The sequence below is a fragment of the Argentina anserina genome, chromosome 6 (genome assembly GCF_933775445.1).
Source record: "Argentina anserina chromosome 6, drPotAnse1.1, whole genome shotgun sequence".
NCBI lineage: Eukaryota > Viridiplantae > Streptophyta > Magnoliopsida > Rosales > Rosaceae > Argentina > Argentina anserina.
The window spans coordinates 20,964,927-20,984,636 of NC_065877.1; the positions used below are offsets into that span (position 1 = coordinate 20,964,927).

At 35.1% G+C, this 19,710-nt stretch overlaps 1 protein-coding gene across 1 annotated transcript; it reads left to right on the forward strand.

The window, feature by feature from the left end:
• Positions 1 to 15,625: 15,625 nt before the first annotated feature.
• On the forward strand, positions 15,626 to 16,274 carry LOC126798956 (NADH dehydrogenase [ubiquinone] 1 beta subcomplex subunit 8, mitochondrial). Its single transcript, XM_050526055.1, has one exon. It carries the CDS (start codon positions 15,679 to 15,681, stop codon positions 16,054 to 16,056), a length of 378 nt encoding a protein of 125 aa, XP_050382012.1. The 5' UTR covers positions 15,626 to 15,678; the 3' UTR covers positions 16,057 to 16,274.
• The last annotated feature ends 3,436 nt before the right edge of the window (positions 16,275 to 19,710 follow it).

Below are 19,710 nucleotides of genomic sequence, written 5' to 3' on the forward strand. Positions count from 1 at the left end.
GACTATGCACGTCTTACGTTGTAACTATATATATGCATGACTGCATGAGTAACCCATATGATACTCATGCAGTGTAACGATTTAGAAGCTTTAGAATGGTATATCTTCTATACACACCTTTTCTTTTGTTATGCGCTTTATATCTGGGAAGCTACAATCTCCTATGATAAAATGACACAAATGTTCTATTAAGCGAACAAATTTTTATTACTCAGAAGTCAGAAGAGATGTGTTAAATCCAATGTTCTAAAAAGTGGTTGCCTAAGCTCTAGGCGACATCTTATCACGTTGTTTAATGCCAATTCGGCCATACTTGGCGGTCAGAAAATTAGGCGGTCCTAGGCGGTCAAGATTGTTTAACTTAAAATAAAAATGCAAATGAAATTAACTTTGAAATAAAGAACGATTTGGCCATTAATTTGGGCATTACGAGAAATGAATATTAAGTTTGAGTCCGATTTCGAATGAATTAGGGAAGAATTTGGAGATAAAGAACTTGAGATTAAGTCTTGCTTTTGTTTTACAATTTACCTTTTGTTCTAATAGTATTGTATGGACTTTGGACTTAAGTTATTTTGTGTTTAGACTTTAGACTATTTAAAAAATTGATATTGAACATCATTTATATTTTTAATCATATAAATACATATATAAAATAAATAACTATTTAATAATTCGAATACTGCTTAGCCATTTAGGCGCTATGACGTAGATGTTCGCTCAAGTACTTTCTAGCATTTTTCAAACCTTGGTTAAATCCATCGCAACTTGAGGAAGGCTATCAGAGTTAATTTTTCTTCTTTTGACATAAATTATAACTACCTTTAAACACCAGTGTGGGCCAAAAATCCCAACACAAATTATTGTTGTTGGAAAAGTCGGCAAATCAGAGGCGCGAAATGACTGCAATTTGGGAGGGAATTTTCCCACTTAATTTGTTGTTACTCAAGTCAAGTACCTCGAGACTCTTCAAGTTCCCAAGCTCAGAGGGAATGGTTCATGTGATGTGATTTTTATCTAATCTCATGTATTATAGAGCTGGAAGCAGTCCCAGTTCTGGTACTAAATTTCCTGAGATATTTTTGTCAAATAAATCGATTGCAATAACCTTATTGTCTTGGTTGCACCTAATATGGAACCAAGTGCATGGTGTGACGAGGGTAGCATCCCAACTTTTGAGCACATTTTTTTGATTGGATAGTTTGTTTTTGAATGCAAGTCAAACTCCTGCCTCCAAGTGCGGTAGCGCTCCATATACCATGGGAACAAAGTTTACACTTAGGGAAAATATTAGGGTAAACAACATCAAGCAGGTCGACGAACTCTCCATTGACACAAGCTTGTTTTTTAGAATTGAAAGAATATGATTGTGTTTATGTCTAAGATGAACCTGCAACTAGTTTATATACCTATAGAGTTTGTTGCCTTTAATGATCATAACTACACATCATTGATTTCGTAAACTATGCCCTTACAATTAGTTATTATATTATTAATTAGGTTTGTTACTAATTAGTTGTCGCCGCCCTAATTTGTTAACTACAATGTCAATAAGTTAATACTTTTTTTCTTTTTGAGAATAGGCTGTAAATATGTTAATTAGTCCAATCTTTCTTACAAAAACAAAAACAAAAAAGAATTGTTAATTTGTTTGTTAACTGGACTTGTAAGTTATTTCCAACTCCCTTCGAGTTGAAACCATAATAGGGAGTAGGAATGTAGCTCTCTTACTCTATATCAAAATGGGCGAGCCCTCCTAATATCATCTCTTGTTTATTTACTTTAAAAAAATGCTTTCAGCTATTACACTAATAAAGTGTAGCTATCAATGCTAACATGAGATTGAAAAGGAAAATGAAGTAATTAGGAGTAGTTTAATTCACACATAAAAAGCAATCCGGTTCCTAAACAAATAACCTAGTCTTTGGGCTTGAAAACCTGACAGACCCATCTTTATATAGGGCATGGGGAACTGGGATGTCTTCCAGACTTCCACTTCACATAGTTCCTATTCTCTTAACTTTTCCCATCATATTTCAACAACTATTTATTTTGGTCTGCGATCTAACAGTGCCTTCTCCATCTAGCATGAGGTAGTGATATTATATGTGAGAAGAATTCTATATAAATTGTAGCTACGATACGATGCAAACACCAACATCATATTCAATGGACTCTGGGCCCCAAAATCTCATTGTTAGGAACATTTCCATTGATCATGGTGAGTTACGTAAACTAGACTTGGTAGCTTCATTTGACAATCAGTCGCTATACAACTTTAAATAGATTAAAGAGCGTAATTATTATCCTTTCTTTATTTCCGGTTTCAAAAACAAGTTTAATTCCAATGGTTGCAACACTATTGCATTTCTTCACGGTTATAAGGGACACATAACCAACTGCACATCAGTATGCGAAATGGTATAGTGGTAATCTTAATTCTAACGACTCTTACTATCATTACAGATTTTGCTGGAGTAGTATCATTGGCGTAATTAGTATGTGGACAGTTCAAATTGCTCTAACGAGGAGATCACGGTAGTCCAACCACATCTATGCCTTCATTGTCGAGCAAGCCGAGTTCACTGTCTACCTTGCAATTTTTAAGATGAGTTTAGATGAGTTTCTGAACCTAAAGGTTGTTATTGTCTTTATCCCATTTTTTTGTTGCACGTGACTAATATATTATTTAATGACGCTATTAAGAAAATTTAATTAACAGAAGTATCACGCAGATAATGAAAATAGTGTTCAAGCGTCATGTTGATAGCATTAAGAGTCTAAGTATCTCGTTGGTCTGTACACAAGAGTTGAGACACTGATGGAGAATTTTCCTCTTGTAACATCTTTGGCACACCATTATGAATAGTAGGAAGACTTTTTGATGACTTGCATATATACTTGTTAACCCTTAACACAAGTACTTGTTCATGACGAACCCAATATCGACCTTCATTCTTAATTGTATGACATTACAACCTATAAATTTCCTTGAATTTTGAAAAATTGCTTCATACTATAGAAAAAGAGAGAAACTGTGAAAGTTCAGTGATGACTTTCTTTAAGGGGACTCTGCACGTTTGACACTGTAACTATATATATGCATGAGTAACCCACATGATACAAATAATGTGTAACGATTCAGAAGCTTTAGAATGGTATATCTTCTACTGCAAAATGTTCACATAGCTAGGCCTTCATATTTGAGATTCTGCATTAATTTTGTTTGTCCTTATGCTATTTGAAACTTGTAAATTACATTATTTTCTAAAGAGGCTATTAATCAATTTTAATTTGGAAAGATAGAGGGGAATAAGAAAACATTTTCTTTTAGGGTGCGGCTATTGATACCCTACCATGTTCTTTGTTCGTCCAACATATGTTTCAATTATTAAAATACTATATTAACCAAGTATAAATTGACTAATATGTACACTAATTTATTACCAAATTATGAAATTAATAAGAAATACTGAATATTGCATTGGTATTTTTTTCTTTTTCTTTGTTGTTATTATTTGTTATTCATCTCACTAAACCATTATGTTAATTTGTTCAAAAATTTTACAATTCCAAGTACAAGTTAGAAAGAAAAAAAATTGTTTGCTTTGTTAGTTACAACACTGTTAACATCATATATTTAGACATGAATTGAATAGACGAACATGGAATTTTTTTTTTTCAAAAGCATTGAAACTGTTTGAGATTGTAATAAGAAAATAAAAGTAGATTATAATTTTATTTGGAAATTTTGTTCCTTGAAAGGAAATTTGTGAAATTGCCATATATTAAATTTATTAAATCATATATATTTTTAATCATAAAAATACATGTATAAAAATAATAAATATTAATAATTCGAATACTTAGGGGGTGTAACAATCCACAATCCACATAGTTGAGATATTGTCTGTTTTGGCCCCACTGACCTGCACGGTTTTGTTCTTGAGGTAGCACCCCAAAACGTGTTTCATAATGGGAAACTGACATTGCTTATATAAGCAAAACATCCATACTCTCACGGGCGATGTGGGATCCGTGACTTACTTGTCTGCTAGCTTCTCTAGCCAGGCGTCACAGGGTGTATTCAATTAGGAGTTTATTAGATTATTTTGGATTTAGAAGTCTATGGGTATTCAATCATGATTTAAAAAAAACCTTTTAAATCCCATGGTATTCAATAATTCATCTATTTTAATGAATTTTACTATATGCCAGATTTTGATGGATTTTAAGATAATAAGTATAAATACCAGCCTCTATCAAGAATCTGCTCTCTAACCATCATATTTTGAAGCATTTCTATTCTCTGTCATTGTGACGATGAACTGGCATGGCCTTGACAAAGTAATAAGCCAATACGATCAAATCCAAACCTCTAAGTAATCGTTTTTCTCTCCTTGATTTTGTAGTTCTTTCACTTTGTGGTCTTCGATCATCTTCAAATCTTGGGTTTGTTGGAATTTTCAGGTGAACTAATAAGCCCTAAAAAAGAGTTTTTGAGGGTATTCTCCTACTCTGTTAATCAAAAACACAATTATTAGTATGGTGAAATTTCTTGCAACTCTAGTATGTTTGTTGGTGGAATATCAAATTAATTAAGGGTTTATCTCAATTGCTTGATACTTAAAAACTTGGGTACGGTGTACATCATATTTAATTGGGCTGAGAAGTATCTATTTTCACTCAGTGATGTGATTAATTGTGGATTATAGGAACTACTCCCTTGTAGAATTATATCTAGTAAAGAGTTGGAGCATTTTGCTTAGCTTGTTGGTGGATTTGGATATTGCGTAATGAAGTTGTTCATGAAAAGTCAGAAATAGTACTTGAAATTCTTATTCAATGGGTGCTAGACTGGCAAATAGAGCTTGTTGAGATAGAAGGCAAAAACTCCCCCATTAATGGAGGTGTTATGAGGGTACTAGAAGGTTCTGATCAGGTTAGTCACTCTTCACATCCAGCCTTTTTTTTTTGATAGGGCTGTGGACAAAGGTAAAGCAAGGGTTAGACTAGGCATGATTGTTTTGAGTCTTGAAAATAATTTATTCAATGCTAAATCGGTGACTTTGTCATACCCAATTAGTCCAGCTGCCATTAAAGCTCTTGCTTTATGCCTCAGGTTGGATTTTTATAAAACCTTGGGGATAAGGAGTGTTGCAGTAAGGGGTGATGCTCTTAATGTCCTAGATGGTTTGAAAATCCAAGGTTGGGATTACATGGAAATATGAGGAGTTCTTGATGCAGTAAAGTTGATGATGTCTGAGTTTGAGATGGTGTTTTGGAAACATGTGAAGAAGAGATACAATGCAATTCCCTATTAGCTAGCTCGCTCTGCGCTAACTCGCATAGAGGTATGGAGCATGGGCCTTTATGACTCTTAGATTTAATTGGTGGTAGTTAATTGTTGGATGGGGTGCTCGATTGAGACCTCTAATCCCAGATTGATGTATTCTTTTGGGGTTTTTAGATATACACCCAAAAAGGTGTACATGTTTTACATTAAATCCACCACTTCAAGTTACACCCAAATCTATTTATAAGGTTGATTTTAAATTTAAAAATATATAATTTAGACCTAGTTAATAGAACTAGATTTTCAATAATTTACAAAACATGCCACAAACCCAAAACCAAAACCATAATCCTTATTTCGCTTGATTGAAGCTCCGTTTCGAAACTCCTTCATATATAATAACCAGAATTTTCATTATCCTTTTTTGTAAATTCATGTAACTTATTAAAATGATGTTTTGAGTAAATTCACATTTCATGCATTCTCGATAGTTGACTTTGCGAAACGGAAGTGTTTTCGGATTTCCAAAGTTGAAAAACGTTAAGTTCATTTGACTCAAGAGTTGCCTTTTAATCCATCCCTCATCTCTAAAAACTTCCTTCATGAAAGTTGTAGAGCTCGTTGATACGAGTTCAAAGACATACAGCACGCTTAAATCGGACATCGTATGTGAAAGTTGTTAGCAACAGAAGTTTAGTTTTCGATTTTGGAAAGAGTATAAAAATGGCATTTTTGGAAACCCTATTTGCATAAAAATCAGAAAATCAAACACGTAGCTTTTTCTCCCTCCCCGATATTTCCACTTCAAATCGCCTCTGAATCGAAAAATTCTCCGTCGATCTCCTTCATTCAGTCGTCGTGTTCGACATCGCCGGTGTCGTTGGAATCGCACGGCCGAACGCTTCAAACTTCAAGTGGTGGTGCGCTACTTTTCTTCACCACATAGCTGCAGTAACGCCTCAAATGTTTCTATGATTTTCGGTGCCGTCACACTCTCCATCGTCGGCGAGTCTAGGGCTTAAGGCCACTATCGTTTGCCTTCTCTCCACACTGTAGGCACGATTCCATCAGTGAAGAGGCTCGATTCGAGCTGTTGCACGACCTTGCTTCACCTCTAATATGGGTTTTCTTGCGGCAATTTTTTCCGCCAGATTCTGGCGGATTTCGTGCTAGCTGCAGGTATGAAAATGTCCTACTCCACGTGATCTATGTTTTTGTTGTTGGAAGTTTTGTGTTTTGTTGAAGTTTTGGATGGAGGAGAGTATGGTACACGTACTGCCGCCTAGGGCGGCGCGTGGGAGGATGTTTGGCGGCAGGGAGTAGATATTAGGCTGTAGGGTTGATGCAGATGAAAAAATGGGTTGAATTGAAGGTTGCGAGTTGAGGTCACGCGCGACTGCTTGGGGGCGGCGCATGAGCCCCACGCGCGGCCGTCTGTGATAATGTGGGAACAGTGTTTTCATGAACAATGATTTGACTGTAATGAATATTCTCATGTATTTTATGAGGGTTGTTTTTAAGCGCGTTGTTATGCCACTAAGTGATCGACGAAACAAGTGACAGAATCTCACTTAGTGTTGTAGAAGTTGCACGCATGATTTAAGGTGAGTAAATCTCAATATGTCAAGTTTTCCCTTGGCGGTGACTTGTAATTATGTTAGCGTTGTTTTAAGTTAATAAAATGATTCTTTAAAAATAAGTAAATTGTGACGTTATAATATAGTGGGTTGTGTATGTGTATTAAACTGGTAAATATAGTACATATATATATATAGTTTGCTATATGATATAATGCTACGGTATTATTTAAATTATGTGATTTATATTTTTTTTGAAGTAATTGTGGCGGATGAGACCGGAAGGGAAAAAAATGTACGTTCCGGTATAATGGGTTATTGGTATGACTTTATATATAATTTATTGTGTAATAGTCACTTGGTTTTAGTATAATATAAACATGAGTGGATTGTTATATTTTACGTGGTTTTAACGTTGAGTCTATGTTTAAAACGTTTTCTGGTCTTCGGACCTAGTGATGACAATTAAATCGGGAACCAAGTCTTTGACCAGGTGATTGGTTACGATCGGTTAGAGCTCTAGTCTGTCTGACGTTGTACGACATAAGGGGTAACCTAGTGGGGTTACATGGGTCTCATGAGTGCACAGTTTTTAAAAAAGTGTTAATTATTACCCTTCTTTTATTTTTTGAATTATATTAAATGTTGGTTTACTCATATGGGCTGTAAAGCTTATGGCGTTTGTATTTACAATCTCGGTGCACCAATTTATGGTGTAGGGGATATTCCTGCAGGTGGGGACTAGCAACCTTGGGGAGCTGATGTGGAGGATTGAAGAGTGATCCCTTTTTTGGATTTTGGTGATGGGTAGTGGGCATTATATTATCCAATTGTATTGATACTAGTGTATATAAATTGGTGTATTATTTAAGTCGACTGAGTCGTACTTTAAACTCATTTTCGATACAATGTTGATATAAGATGATTTCAACATATTTGAGATTATTTTAGAGTTTTTCATGGCTTTGAATTGAATTTTTATCATTCAAATATTAGTGATGTGACAATTAAAAACGAACAAGGGTGTGGGTTTATATGACAATCGGGCTTGAAAGATGGATGTATCCTAAATTTTCTCTTTGGCGTTATACATGCATGTTATACATACAACATCATGGTTTCAGTTTTTTAATATTGATAATGATGACCTTCTGATTGCCACATAAATGGTATATTTTTTGTTATCCATCTCGTGAAAAGTCCCTTATAATTAAAATAATTAATATTTGCATGCTAGACCATGTGAATTTGAATATTTGAATGTGGAGACCATATGTGATTCATCCGCTGTCACAATTGGTACCCTGTTAGTTTCTTTTTGCTGAAGGCATCTGTTGGTAGTACAAGTTTGTATTATTGTTAACTGTCTCTATGTACATTTTATTACTAACTTGACTGAGGGAATTTATCATATTTATTTGCCTCATCTAGTTTTTAGTATATACCAATTTGAATATTAGATGAAGCTATACTTTTTTATAAATGGGTTCTTTTTAGATGAGACTGTAATTGTTTGTAAAGGAGACCGATCTTTTATGTATGAAGCTTACAATAGTCACATTGAGATCAATTTTTATAATCAACAATCAAAAGTCTTTGGCTTAGTTGTTTTTTACTTTGTGCTCGTAGTTATGTACTATGTAGTGAAACCAACTTCACTTTCAAAGTTTCAATCATTTTCGCACTTAATTATGGTCTCGATCATTATAAACCATCCTAATGCCATTTATCTTTTGGTCTCATTAAAGCTACTTTTTATTATTTGTGGAACTAATAGACACTAGTAATAGATATAGTGTTTACAGTAACTCATACATGATACTAAGTGGTGCTTAACGTTTATGGAAATGCTCTTGTTGACAACTTTGGCTATGAAGAGTAACACATTGCCGAGTGCGGCCCTTGACACTAGTAATAGATAGTTGTAGTGATGTCTAGAGGGAAAAATGCACGAGATTTTTTCTTACCATGAAATATATTATTTGTAATGACCTTATGTAAATTAATATAGTATGTTATTGTTGTGGGTTATCATTTATCAAGATGAAGTGTGAGAGTTTGACAGGGACATATTTCGGTTTTGTAAAATGATACAACTTGTCGTTTAGTACATATATTTATAGCTATTTTTTATTTTATTATTGTAAATAATCCGTAGACTTACAAATCAATTCTGGTACTAAAATTTCTGAGAGATTTTCATTACCTAAATCAATTACAGTAACCTTATTGTCTTGGTTGCACGTGATATGAAACAACGTGCAAGGTGTGACAAGGGTAGCATTCCAACTTTTGAGCATTTTTGGATCTAATAGTTTGTTCTTAAAAGCCAAACTGAAGTCATTTTTAGGTTCAACCAAATAAAGGGTTCTTTTTTGAGATCCGTGTTGGTCTTGAAGGTCGAACCAATGGATATACCTGTTCTTGTGCAAAGTGTTTCTTGGCAAATTCCGGATAAGAAATTAGCTTATGCCAAGTTTTGCACTAACATTTGCCTTAGAGAATACGAAGTGTTGAGAGCTTTAATAGAATGTTTTGACAGATAAACTTTGAAAGATTTGTTATGACAAGACACATTTGCATAATGTGTTCGTCTTTGTTCCCTTCATTGGTATGATAAGTTGTTGAATTTTTTTTCCTTTTCATAGCCATCATATGAACCTATAGGAAAAAAAGAAAAAAAAAAGAATAATAAGATTTTCTCCTAGGGAGAGTAACAGATTGTAGTGGGCAAAAGACAATTTTCATAATTTTAATTCTTAATAGTAATCAAAGATGGGAGTTTATATTCATACCTCTAAATCCGGCACTTAGACCTCTTGGTTTTTCTATTTGATAGTTGACTTTATCAACGCATACTAAATTACTAATACAACCACAAACTAAAGAAAATGGGGAAAAACTTCTCGCCTCCATCTTCATGAGAAAACTCCAACATGAACCTTAAAATTCCAAATAGTTTATATTTTCACCAAAATCATTAGAAACATTTTAATGATTTTATACTATATATAATTGTATATAACTTTGACTGAGATGTAATATTGATATTCATTCATAAGTGAATTGTTTTTCTGCAAATGTCCTGGATATATTCTAATTCTACCTCAAAAATCATGGCAATCAAGAGGTTGTTAGCAACTCCAAGAAAAAGAAGACCAAGTTAATAATCTTATTAGTTCACAAATGCGAATAAAAGCTGGGAATTAAATTTAGGGAGGAGAAGGTAGTGAGATATGTTCAATTGGAAAACTCAAGATATTTAAAGCGGGTACTGCATATATTTGCTTTATCGTCATTTTCATCTTCACCTTTAAATGTTTTTTTGAAGATTCATCTTCTGAATTTGGATTTATTTGTTTCATTATAAATTTGAAAATTTTTCAACATTTTCAGTTTTCAAGAAAGCTTATCTTGTTTCATATTGAATGAGGGGTATTATGAAAAAAAAATGGGGAGGTTCATATAGCAAAGTAGTTATTCATAAAAGTAAATTGGAGGTTTAATAAATAGAGAGGTGCAAGTGCCAAATTTGGAGGTATGAATAGAAGCTCCCATAAAAGATACATATAACAACAATTAAATATAGGACTCAAGTAAAGATGAGTATGTAAAAGTTCGAGATCATCAATAACAGTAAAGAAGACTTAACACAGCTAAACATCCGTTTTGATTTATCTACTGATCTTTTTTTATCTCATAGTCTCAAAGATAATGTGAGAATGATATTCTTAGACTTTGCGTCTAGAGAGCGGGAAAGACATTACTTTTGGCGGGATGATCAAATGGAGAACTTGCCCCATTTCTGATCACTTCTTTTAGTTTTTATTCTTCATTTGGCAACCAAATTCAAGTCTCTTTTGTGTTACGGAGTAAACATATCGGTCCACTTTCCTTTTCTTATGATTTATGTGTATAAGGTTGCGAAATCGATTGCAAATAAAGTTTAAACTAATGTTTCTGATCCAAATACATATGTGCCCAGGTGCGGATCTAGCATGTATGTTGGCTTGGCATAAGCCCAATTGACAAATTCTGTACAAATAAATTAGCATGTGTTGTATAGACATAAACCAATGTATAGTAGACTTAGCTAACTGTTTTCCTTAACACTTAGCCCGCTCAATTTCAAATTTACCGTAGTATCTATAGTTTTTCTTACCCTTATTTATTTTATTTATTTGCTTCAAAATAAATTGTATATGTTATGTGATTTGTTTGCCATTGTACTAGTTAGATTTTCTCTTATAATTTCAGTCAACAAAAAAAAAATTTAAGCCCACTCCAACTATGAATCCTGGATCAATCATTGGATGTCTCCTAAGAGCTGAGGGGTCTTTAGTTACAACTTCAACTTGGAGAATCATTTGAAAGCACATCTAGAAACAACGAGCAACTTCCATTAGTGATATACAATCCATCTAGCAAATAAAGTCTAGTTGGAGAAAAACTCATGTCCATAAGTATTCTCCAAGTTTTAAATGTCCTAAATATTATTTGTTCTGGATTGTTATTGTTCGCGCCATTGTATTTTTTTTCCAGATTTTCCATTATTGTTTGCCATCGGGCTTGATGTTAATTGGTGGCCACCAGTTGTTATCGTGTTTCATCATTTATCAACCATGTTTGCTACTTCTCACTTCAAAGAGAAGAGACGACAACGTCTTACATACTTAAATACTTGTATTCATATGAGTTGACAATATATTGATCGTTAGCTATCATCAATAGTTAAAAATTAACTATTGAAATCAATGTCATATAATTGAGTATAAAAACTCTAAACATATAACAATTGTCACTTCAAGTTGACTCCTCTTTCTTATTCTTCCTCTCTAGTTTTCCTTTTCATAAGTGTACATTCTAAGGACTCAAAAAATTGAAAATATAAGCGATAATTTCAGTTATTTGAAGTCTCAATATTTCCTATGGTAACCAATCTGATTTCGTGCAACATTTTCGATTTTTACCAAAATTTGGGATATTTCCCGATAATTCACGATAATCTCGAGATTTTAGGTATATTCAGTGATTATATCTCCCGGTTGGGTACACCTCAACCAATTGAGGTAGCCATCTCTGCTACCAACTTACATGGTATATCTTAGCAGCTTAATTATATGTATGCATAATATTTGTATAATATTTTTTCACAATTTCTAGAATTTTGAAATATTCAATTTTTGGACCTTCGATATTTCCTCGAAGTCCGATATTTTAGTCCTTGACTCTAATACATGTCTTTGACAATGTCAACAATAACTAACACGTATGCCTTTCAGTTTTAGACTCATTGTGAAACTTCATGTGGGCTAAGAAGCTTTCAGACTTAATGTGAGACATTAAGTGAACATAGTCACTTGAACTAGTACTATAATTATCATTCTCAGCAACAATTGCTATTTTTGGTGGAACCTCAATTTTCAAACATTCCTTTAGTTCTTTATACACAACACTAATATTTGGTTTTTTTGATAGATGTTGAAGATACACATTTCATTGCAAATCCTACCGGTTTCCAAGCAGAAGACACATTGTAAGTTCTTGCTTGTATCCTTATATCTAATATTCATTCAATATGTGTTATCTAAAACATTGGTTTCACCCATTGACATATTTGAATTGCTTCGGGTTCTACATAAGTTATTATTGTTGTTCTTCCGGTGATTAACTCTAGCAACACAACCTCAAAGTTGTGTGTATCACTGTTTTTTTGTTCAATTTTCAGGTGGTGCAATATCTAAATATTATGAAATGAAAAGAAGAAATTTGTAGAATGTTAGTGTTGCTTATCTATAAACAAGTTAAACAACTATTTTAGGTAACTTATGGATGTCTTGACTAACTTATTCAAGATCAAAGTATTCGCGAGTTTCTCTAATGTGGTCTATCATGGTATGAGTGTCAGTTTTAGTTTAAAGAAGTTTGGAAACACCAAAATCGAAAAAAAGTCGCGACATTCTAGATTTTTACTGAAATTTCAGAATATTTCCCGATAATTCATGATAATTTCGAGATTTTAAGTATATTATGTGATTATCTCTCCCACTTAATGTCCAAGTACTTTTAAATTCAATTAAAAAGGGCAACATGTGCTATGGAGACTCGAACCGGTTGGGTATTCCTCAATCCAATTGAGGTAACAATCTCAGCTACCAACTCATATACTATATCTTAGCAAAATAATTATATATGTATGCACAATATTTGTATAATTGTTTTTCACAATTTCCACAATTTCGATATATTCTCAATATTTCAATCAAAATATCTAATTTCCGAACCTTCAATATTTCCTCGATGTCCGATCTTTTAGTAATTGGTTAACGGCCATATGGAGACGTAAAAGGAAAAAGACAACAAGGTTGGAAAAATGAATACTTATTAGGCCGACTTTGAATGTCAGATTTTCATATTTATCGCTAGTCATTTTTTTACCATGATCATTGTGTTGTAGGGATTCAACTTGACTTAGAGGATGGTCCACACTTTACATACTCGGAGCTTGTAAAGATTACCAATAATTTTGCATCGCCAATCCAAGTCTATCATGGTATTCTGGAAAATGATATTCAATTTGGTATTCTGATATATCATATAATATATATGTAAAAGAGTTTATTTTTCCTTTGGTCTATATATAGTCAGCATTCATTTCTAAATATGATCAAGTATCAACGTATTGTCATTAGTACCTGAAATTGATTAGTTTAAAATGACAGATGATGTTTTGTAGAATTGGATTATCTACATAATGGTTGCAAGCCACCCATAATTGATAATTCATAGAGATATAAAGACCTCTAATATATTATTAACCGAAAAGATGCAAGTAAAGATATGTGATTTTGGCAAGGACTAATAAATATCAATGGTTCGAAAATTAGTTATTTCGATAAACATATCGAGGATATATCGAAATTGTGGAAATTGTGAAAATAATTATACAAATATTGTGAATACATATATAATTATATTGCTAAGATATAGCATATGAGTTTTTATATATATTAAAGACAACAATGTACTTGGCTTTAAAACATTTGGAGACTGAGTTAAAACATTGGTTCGCAACAAATGAGCCAACAGTTTATGTAGTCTATGTTATGAACTTGGGATTCCCCCACCAGGGAGGTGTTCCCTTAAAGAAAGATTATGTGTATCTGGGGCTCTTCCACCAGTGCCATATGCATATATATGTTAGCTCTAGAATAATTGAACACCAGTTGCTAATTCATCTACAGAACTTTATATTACCGCGGTTAAGCTACAAAGAGAACACTACTAGTAACAACATAACTACAAAAGGGTGAAATTAGCAATGTCTATTTCAAAATGTTATTCAAAATCGCCTGAAGATATAACTGAAGATATGACTTCAACTTGGAATGGTTCTGAAAAGACTTGGTGGTTGCCTTGCCTATATTTTCTTCAATCGCTCTCACTCTCATCCTCAGGGTCATACTCTGCTTCTGAATCAGTTAGGTCATGTATGGTTCCAAGTCCTCATTCTGATGAGTCATACTCAGGTTCCAAAGTCAGCTAAGCCAAGGTTATGCTCCGGCTCTAATTCCTCCTCGCTCAAATCATCCTCTGGGTTATACTCCGGGTCTAACTCCTCATCAATGATAACTTCCCTGGAATCCCCCCCATCTTCAGTCCCCCATTGTCCTTTTCCCCATAGCCACCAACAAATGTAACCCAAGACGATTAATCCACCGATAATATACAACACATGCACGTTATCGACCCTGAGATGAGCTTGCATATGAACGATAAGCTGGTCCACAAGCCCTAGAAATGCCTCTTCTTCTTCCGGCTCCGGCTCTGACTCGTGCATCGACTGAGACAAATTTGATATTTTTTTCGATTTTTGGGAACTTATAATACAAGCGGTTGGGATGAAGAATTCTCTTATACTTGACAAGCTGGATGAGGTTGTGAATGTGGTGAGCATTCTCAAACAAAAAAATGGTGCCGTCGGGATTAGAGGGATAAATCTTTAGGGTGTACGTTTCCCATTTGGACCATCGCTGGAGGTAGCACAATCACCGGGGGGGGGGGGGAGAATCATTCCCATCCTTCGGATAAATCTTTAGGGTGTACGTTCCCCATTTAGACCGCAAGCTAAGGGTGTCTTCCTTCCGGCTCATCATGGAGAGAATCGACCGGAGATGAGAGAGAGAGTCGGCAGAGAGTGATATTGTGTGTGAGAGAGAGAGTCGAGAATTCAGCATTTATATATCATATGAGTTAGTAGCAGAGATGGTTACCTCAAAAAGCATAGATATGCGCTTGTAGACATCTCTGTTTCAAATAATTGGTATATATGGTTCTGGTGAAGTATACTCTCTAGTACAACAAAATAGCGAATTATTGAACTTCATACACGGTGTCATACAAGCCACGGTCCCTTGGCTCCCCTCATGTGCCACCCCGAGCTCCGTGGGACACGCAAGTTCAAGTCGCTTGGGCATGCATAATATTTATATATATATTTTTTCTCAATTTGTATAATTTTTGTATATAAATTGAGAAAACATTATATGTTATATCTTAGCAAAATAATTACATATATATATATATACATAATATTTGTATAATTTTTTTTCTCAATTTCCATAATTCCAAGTTAGTAATAAAATGGTAGTTCGCTTAAAAAAATAAAAATAAAATGGTAGATACGTAAATAATCACTTTTAGCTGGGACAATATAGGCACAGCAACATCTTGGAAACCACACTCCCCCAAAACGACGTCTTTCCCCAAAAAATCCCCAACTGCAATTTCTCCAGATTTCAAAAAATGGCCGGAAGACTGAGCAGTGCGGCGTCCAAAATCATGGGCGGAAACGGCGTCGTCCACCGCTCCATCACCTCCTCACTCCGCCTCCGCGCCGGCATGGGCCTCCCCGTCGGCAAACACATCGTCCCCGACAGACCCCTCCCCGTCAACGACGAGCTCACCTGGGACAACGGCACCCCCTTCCCCGAGCCCTGCATCGATCGCATCGCCGACACCGTCGGCAAGTACGAAGCCTTGGCCTGGCTCACCGGTGGCCTTAGCTGCTTCGTCGGCCTCGGCCTCCTCGCCGTCTGGAACGACAAGGCGTCCAAGATTCCGTTCGCCCCCAAAGTGTACCCCTACGACAATCTACGAGTCGAGCTCGGCGGAGAACCCTAGAGGGATCACTGGGCTTGTTATCATTGTGTGGTAATTTCTTGTTGATTTAAGTGCATTTTCGTGTTTGAAAAATTTGGTTGTCTTTGAATAATGCTGTGTAGTTGAAACTGTGAGAGCAGTTGTATGTTTTGGATGATGCCATCTCGGAACAAATTGCCTGTTCGATTTAATTTGGATCAGGTTCTCTGATTTTATATGCAGTTTTTGGTATGTTGTAACTGTTTAGGTTATGTTGGAGTGTTCTGTATTAGGGAGTGTGAGTGATGGGAAATCTTGGAACCTACATTTCCGGTAGTTGGGTTCGAATTGGGGTAGAGGGTATCGGGCATTATAGAAGGGTGGGAATGGATATAGTTTAGAATGGTGTTATGAGACGTGAGAGTAACAGTGAACCAGGTTAGATGACTCGTGGAAGAGTGTGTATGAAGTGTGCTTAGGTTTCTCCTAGTATTCTTATAAGTGTATCGGTGGATCACATTTCTATCTAGTCGTTTCTGTGTGGTCGCTAGATTTTTACTTTCTCATGGTTTCTTGTGGGAGGACTGAGTTCTTATTTCCATCTGTTGGGGCATAGTTTATGACTTTTTAATTCTGTGGTGGCATTGCAAGGGTCATTCTGTGGCCGTTTTGGTGTTTCAAAGTATGTAAACATGGCACTAAGGGCACTAACTGTTGGCGCAATTTTTAGGAAAAATAGAAAGATTATTACCAAAAGTGAGGCTCTCAATATTGAATGGTTTCTCTAGTACTTTGACATGATGCAAATACTCTTCTTCTTCTTTTTTTTTTTCCGAGAAGAGAAAACACTCATAATTGGCCTAGGAAATTAAGTTACTGATCTTGATGCAAATTCTGTTATCTTTTATAGCTGATATAGATGTGAACAGAGTGTTAACTTCAAACTAGAGAATTATTTGATGTTTGTTCAGTATTATTTAAGAGGCTCTCGTATGACTACGCCATTGATGCCTTCGAAGAGTCAATTGATAATGGGAAAATGAGCAATTGCCTGTAAAGTCATGGACATCAAACCATATAATTCGGAGTTCATTTCATATCACGTCCATGAAAGATAGAATTCTGAGTTCATTTCATATTATCATCATGGTATTTTCCAACAGCTAAATCTTTGTTGTAGTTTTGGGTGTATGCCATAATTGTACTACTTCATGTTGAAAGCAAGTCTGCTGCTTTTACAGCTAAGTTGTGTTTAGCTTCTTTCGAGAGCAGGAAAGGGTTAACCTTTTGTAAACCTGTATATAGTGGCGGGGTTGTGAGTTGTGATTAAATCCTGTGATTTTTATACTAAGTAGTAATTTCTCCTTGAACTCTTCTTAGTTCGTACAAAATTGATGGGGAACACGGGGAGTTCAAATTACGTCACCTATAATTTGTTATCCTCCCATTGGTGTGTTATTGAAACTTTCCGGCAATGATATGTTACTGAACGTTTTTTTTTGTTATGTTATTTACCTTTTATTTGTATGATAGTCAGTTTTTCATTTGCTTTTGCTGATTTAAATGTTAAATATGGTTCTAAAATCTAAATATTGCCTCTAGCTGACACAAACGATATTGGTTGTGCCTCTAGACAGCTCCTCTTGTTTTATTACATCACCTTCTTCTGATTTGAAGTTAAGATGGTCAGTTTGTGGTTTATCCAACTGTGTTTACATCTTGTACGTGTGATGTGCTATTTTGTTAATCATGTAATTGTGTCGGAGTGCTGAAATTACTGAGTTGTAGCCTTGTGGGTCATGCTGGTTTTGAAATCTACGTGATTGGTTGTATAGCTCAATTTTCTTGCAAGTAGAATGGTAAGTTGGTTGACTGTGAAAAATTAGGTCTCAGTCGCCTTTCAAGTTTGTTTTGGTCTAGCATGACATGCTTTTTCAGAGTTTAGCAATTGATCAAATCAATGACATCCTATATTCATTATGTTTGTGTGGAAAAGAACTTTCTGTTATTTGTTTAGCTGATTGAATAGGTGTGAGCAGTGTAACCTACAGTATTTGAGGTGTTCTTTGAACATTATGTGCGTGACTTTTGCAAGAGTAGGCCATTTCATGCAAACTAACCTAAGAGATAATTGAAGATAGATACCCCTCTTATCAGTCTGAGTTTTATTGTAAATGTGAATAAATGTCTGAATTGTATACAGTCGGGTACTGCTTCCTTGATCAGAAATGATTATTTAGATAGTCTAATATGATTCCAGCTAATTTTTTTCTAGTATTTTTTTATGTCTGAAATGTAGTCTGGTACTTCCCCTTTCTTATGATACTGCATTGGTTCAAAATATATTTGTCCTCTGCATGATAGGTTGATGTGTCTGATAGATAAATGACTTTTATTTAGACATACACTGAAGTGTTTGACACAACAAACGATTAACTTCTGACCTGTAATAGTCTTTCACTCTTTCATTATGTTAGTTTATGACGTTAATAAGATCTAGTGGGTTGATAAAAAAAAAATCTGGTCATTGTCATTTTAGTGAATTGCATTTTGGATGGGATAATTCTCATTGGATATTTTAAGACCTGGCAATGTCAAGTATTATTTTTTGAGCAGAAAATACGAGGAACAGACCGCTTGCAGTTTAGTGCCCATTCCTTCTCATTCTATGGTGAAACTTGCTATTATACAGCAGTCACTGATACGGTCGAGGATTCTCCCCTTTTCTGTTCTCATCTATAGTGAATAACAAACTGAACTTAGTGCCATAGCAAACTGAATTTTCTCACATTCCCTTCCCTTCATTAAGAATTTATCCCATTAAAACAAAATGTCACCTTGCCCCAGAAACACTAGCTGCTCTGTGCCTAGCCTCCAGTCTTTCTGGAAGTCGATTAATCCTCGCAAGTCCGGCGGCGGCTCCACGTCTTATCTAGCCTCTGGTTTGCGATGTGGTGATTTGCTGTCAGACATGTTTTGGGTGCTATAACTGCTATTGCCTCGGTAACAAATGGAGACTGAAGTATTACACATTAGATCACGCGACTACAATAGCACTCAACTTGGTGAAGAAGTCCGGTTGAATACCACCTACTCCGGTTGCAATACTTTATTTTCTTACCCTCAACCTGAAATTTCCAAACTCGAATGCACCTATGAATTATGCACAAATAAGTTTGGATAACTAGCATCAATGGACTGATGTGGATCAGTTCGAGATTTAATTTTGAACTGAGGCACCCTAGAGACTGAATCTTGTACTTTGTAGAGGCTGCAAACTATCACTGAGGCATTTGTCTAATCCTTCCTTCTAAAGAAACAATGAGTTTTTCACTGAAACCTCAAGTTGGCTTATATTACTTGAGTAGCAACAACTCGCATTAGCAAAATTCGCAAGACAACAAATTTCGTCGGTAACAACTGCATCAGTAGCTTGGTTGTTGGAACCTCGACTGGTGAAATTCCAAGACACCATGTTTGGCAACCAACTAAGGACATGATGCTATCAGTATAGTTGTCTTTGTTGTTTAATATGTATATTACTTAACACTGATAATGATGATCGATTGATTGGAATACATCCGTCTATTGATGAGTGTTATCTATCTAGTTGTCTGTGTTGTTTGATATACATTGCGGTCTTTATAGACCAAATGTGCTAGTGAGGACTATGAGGTAAAATGTTTCGTAGAACGG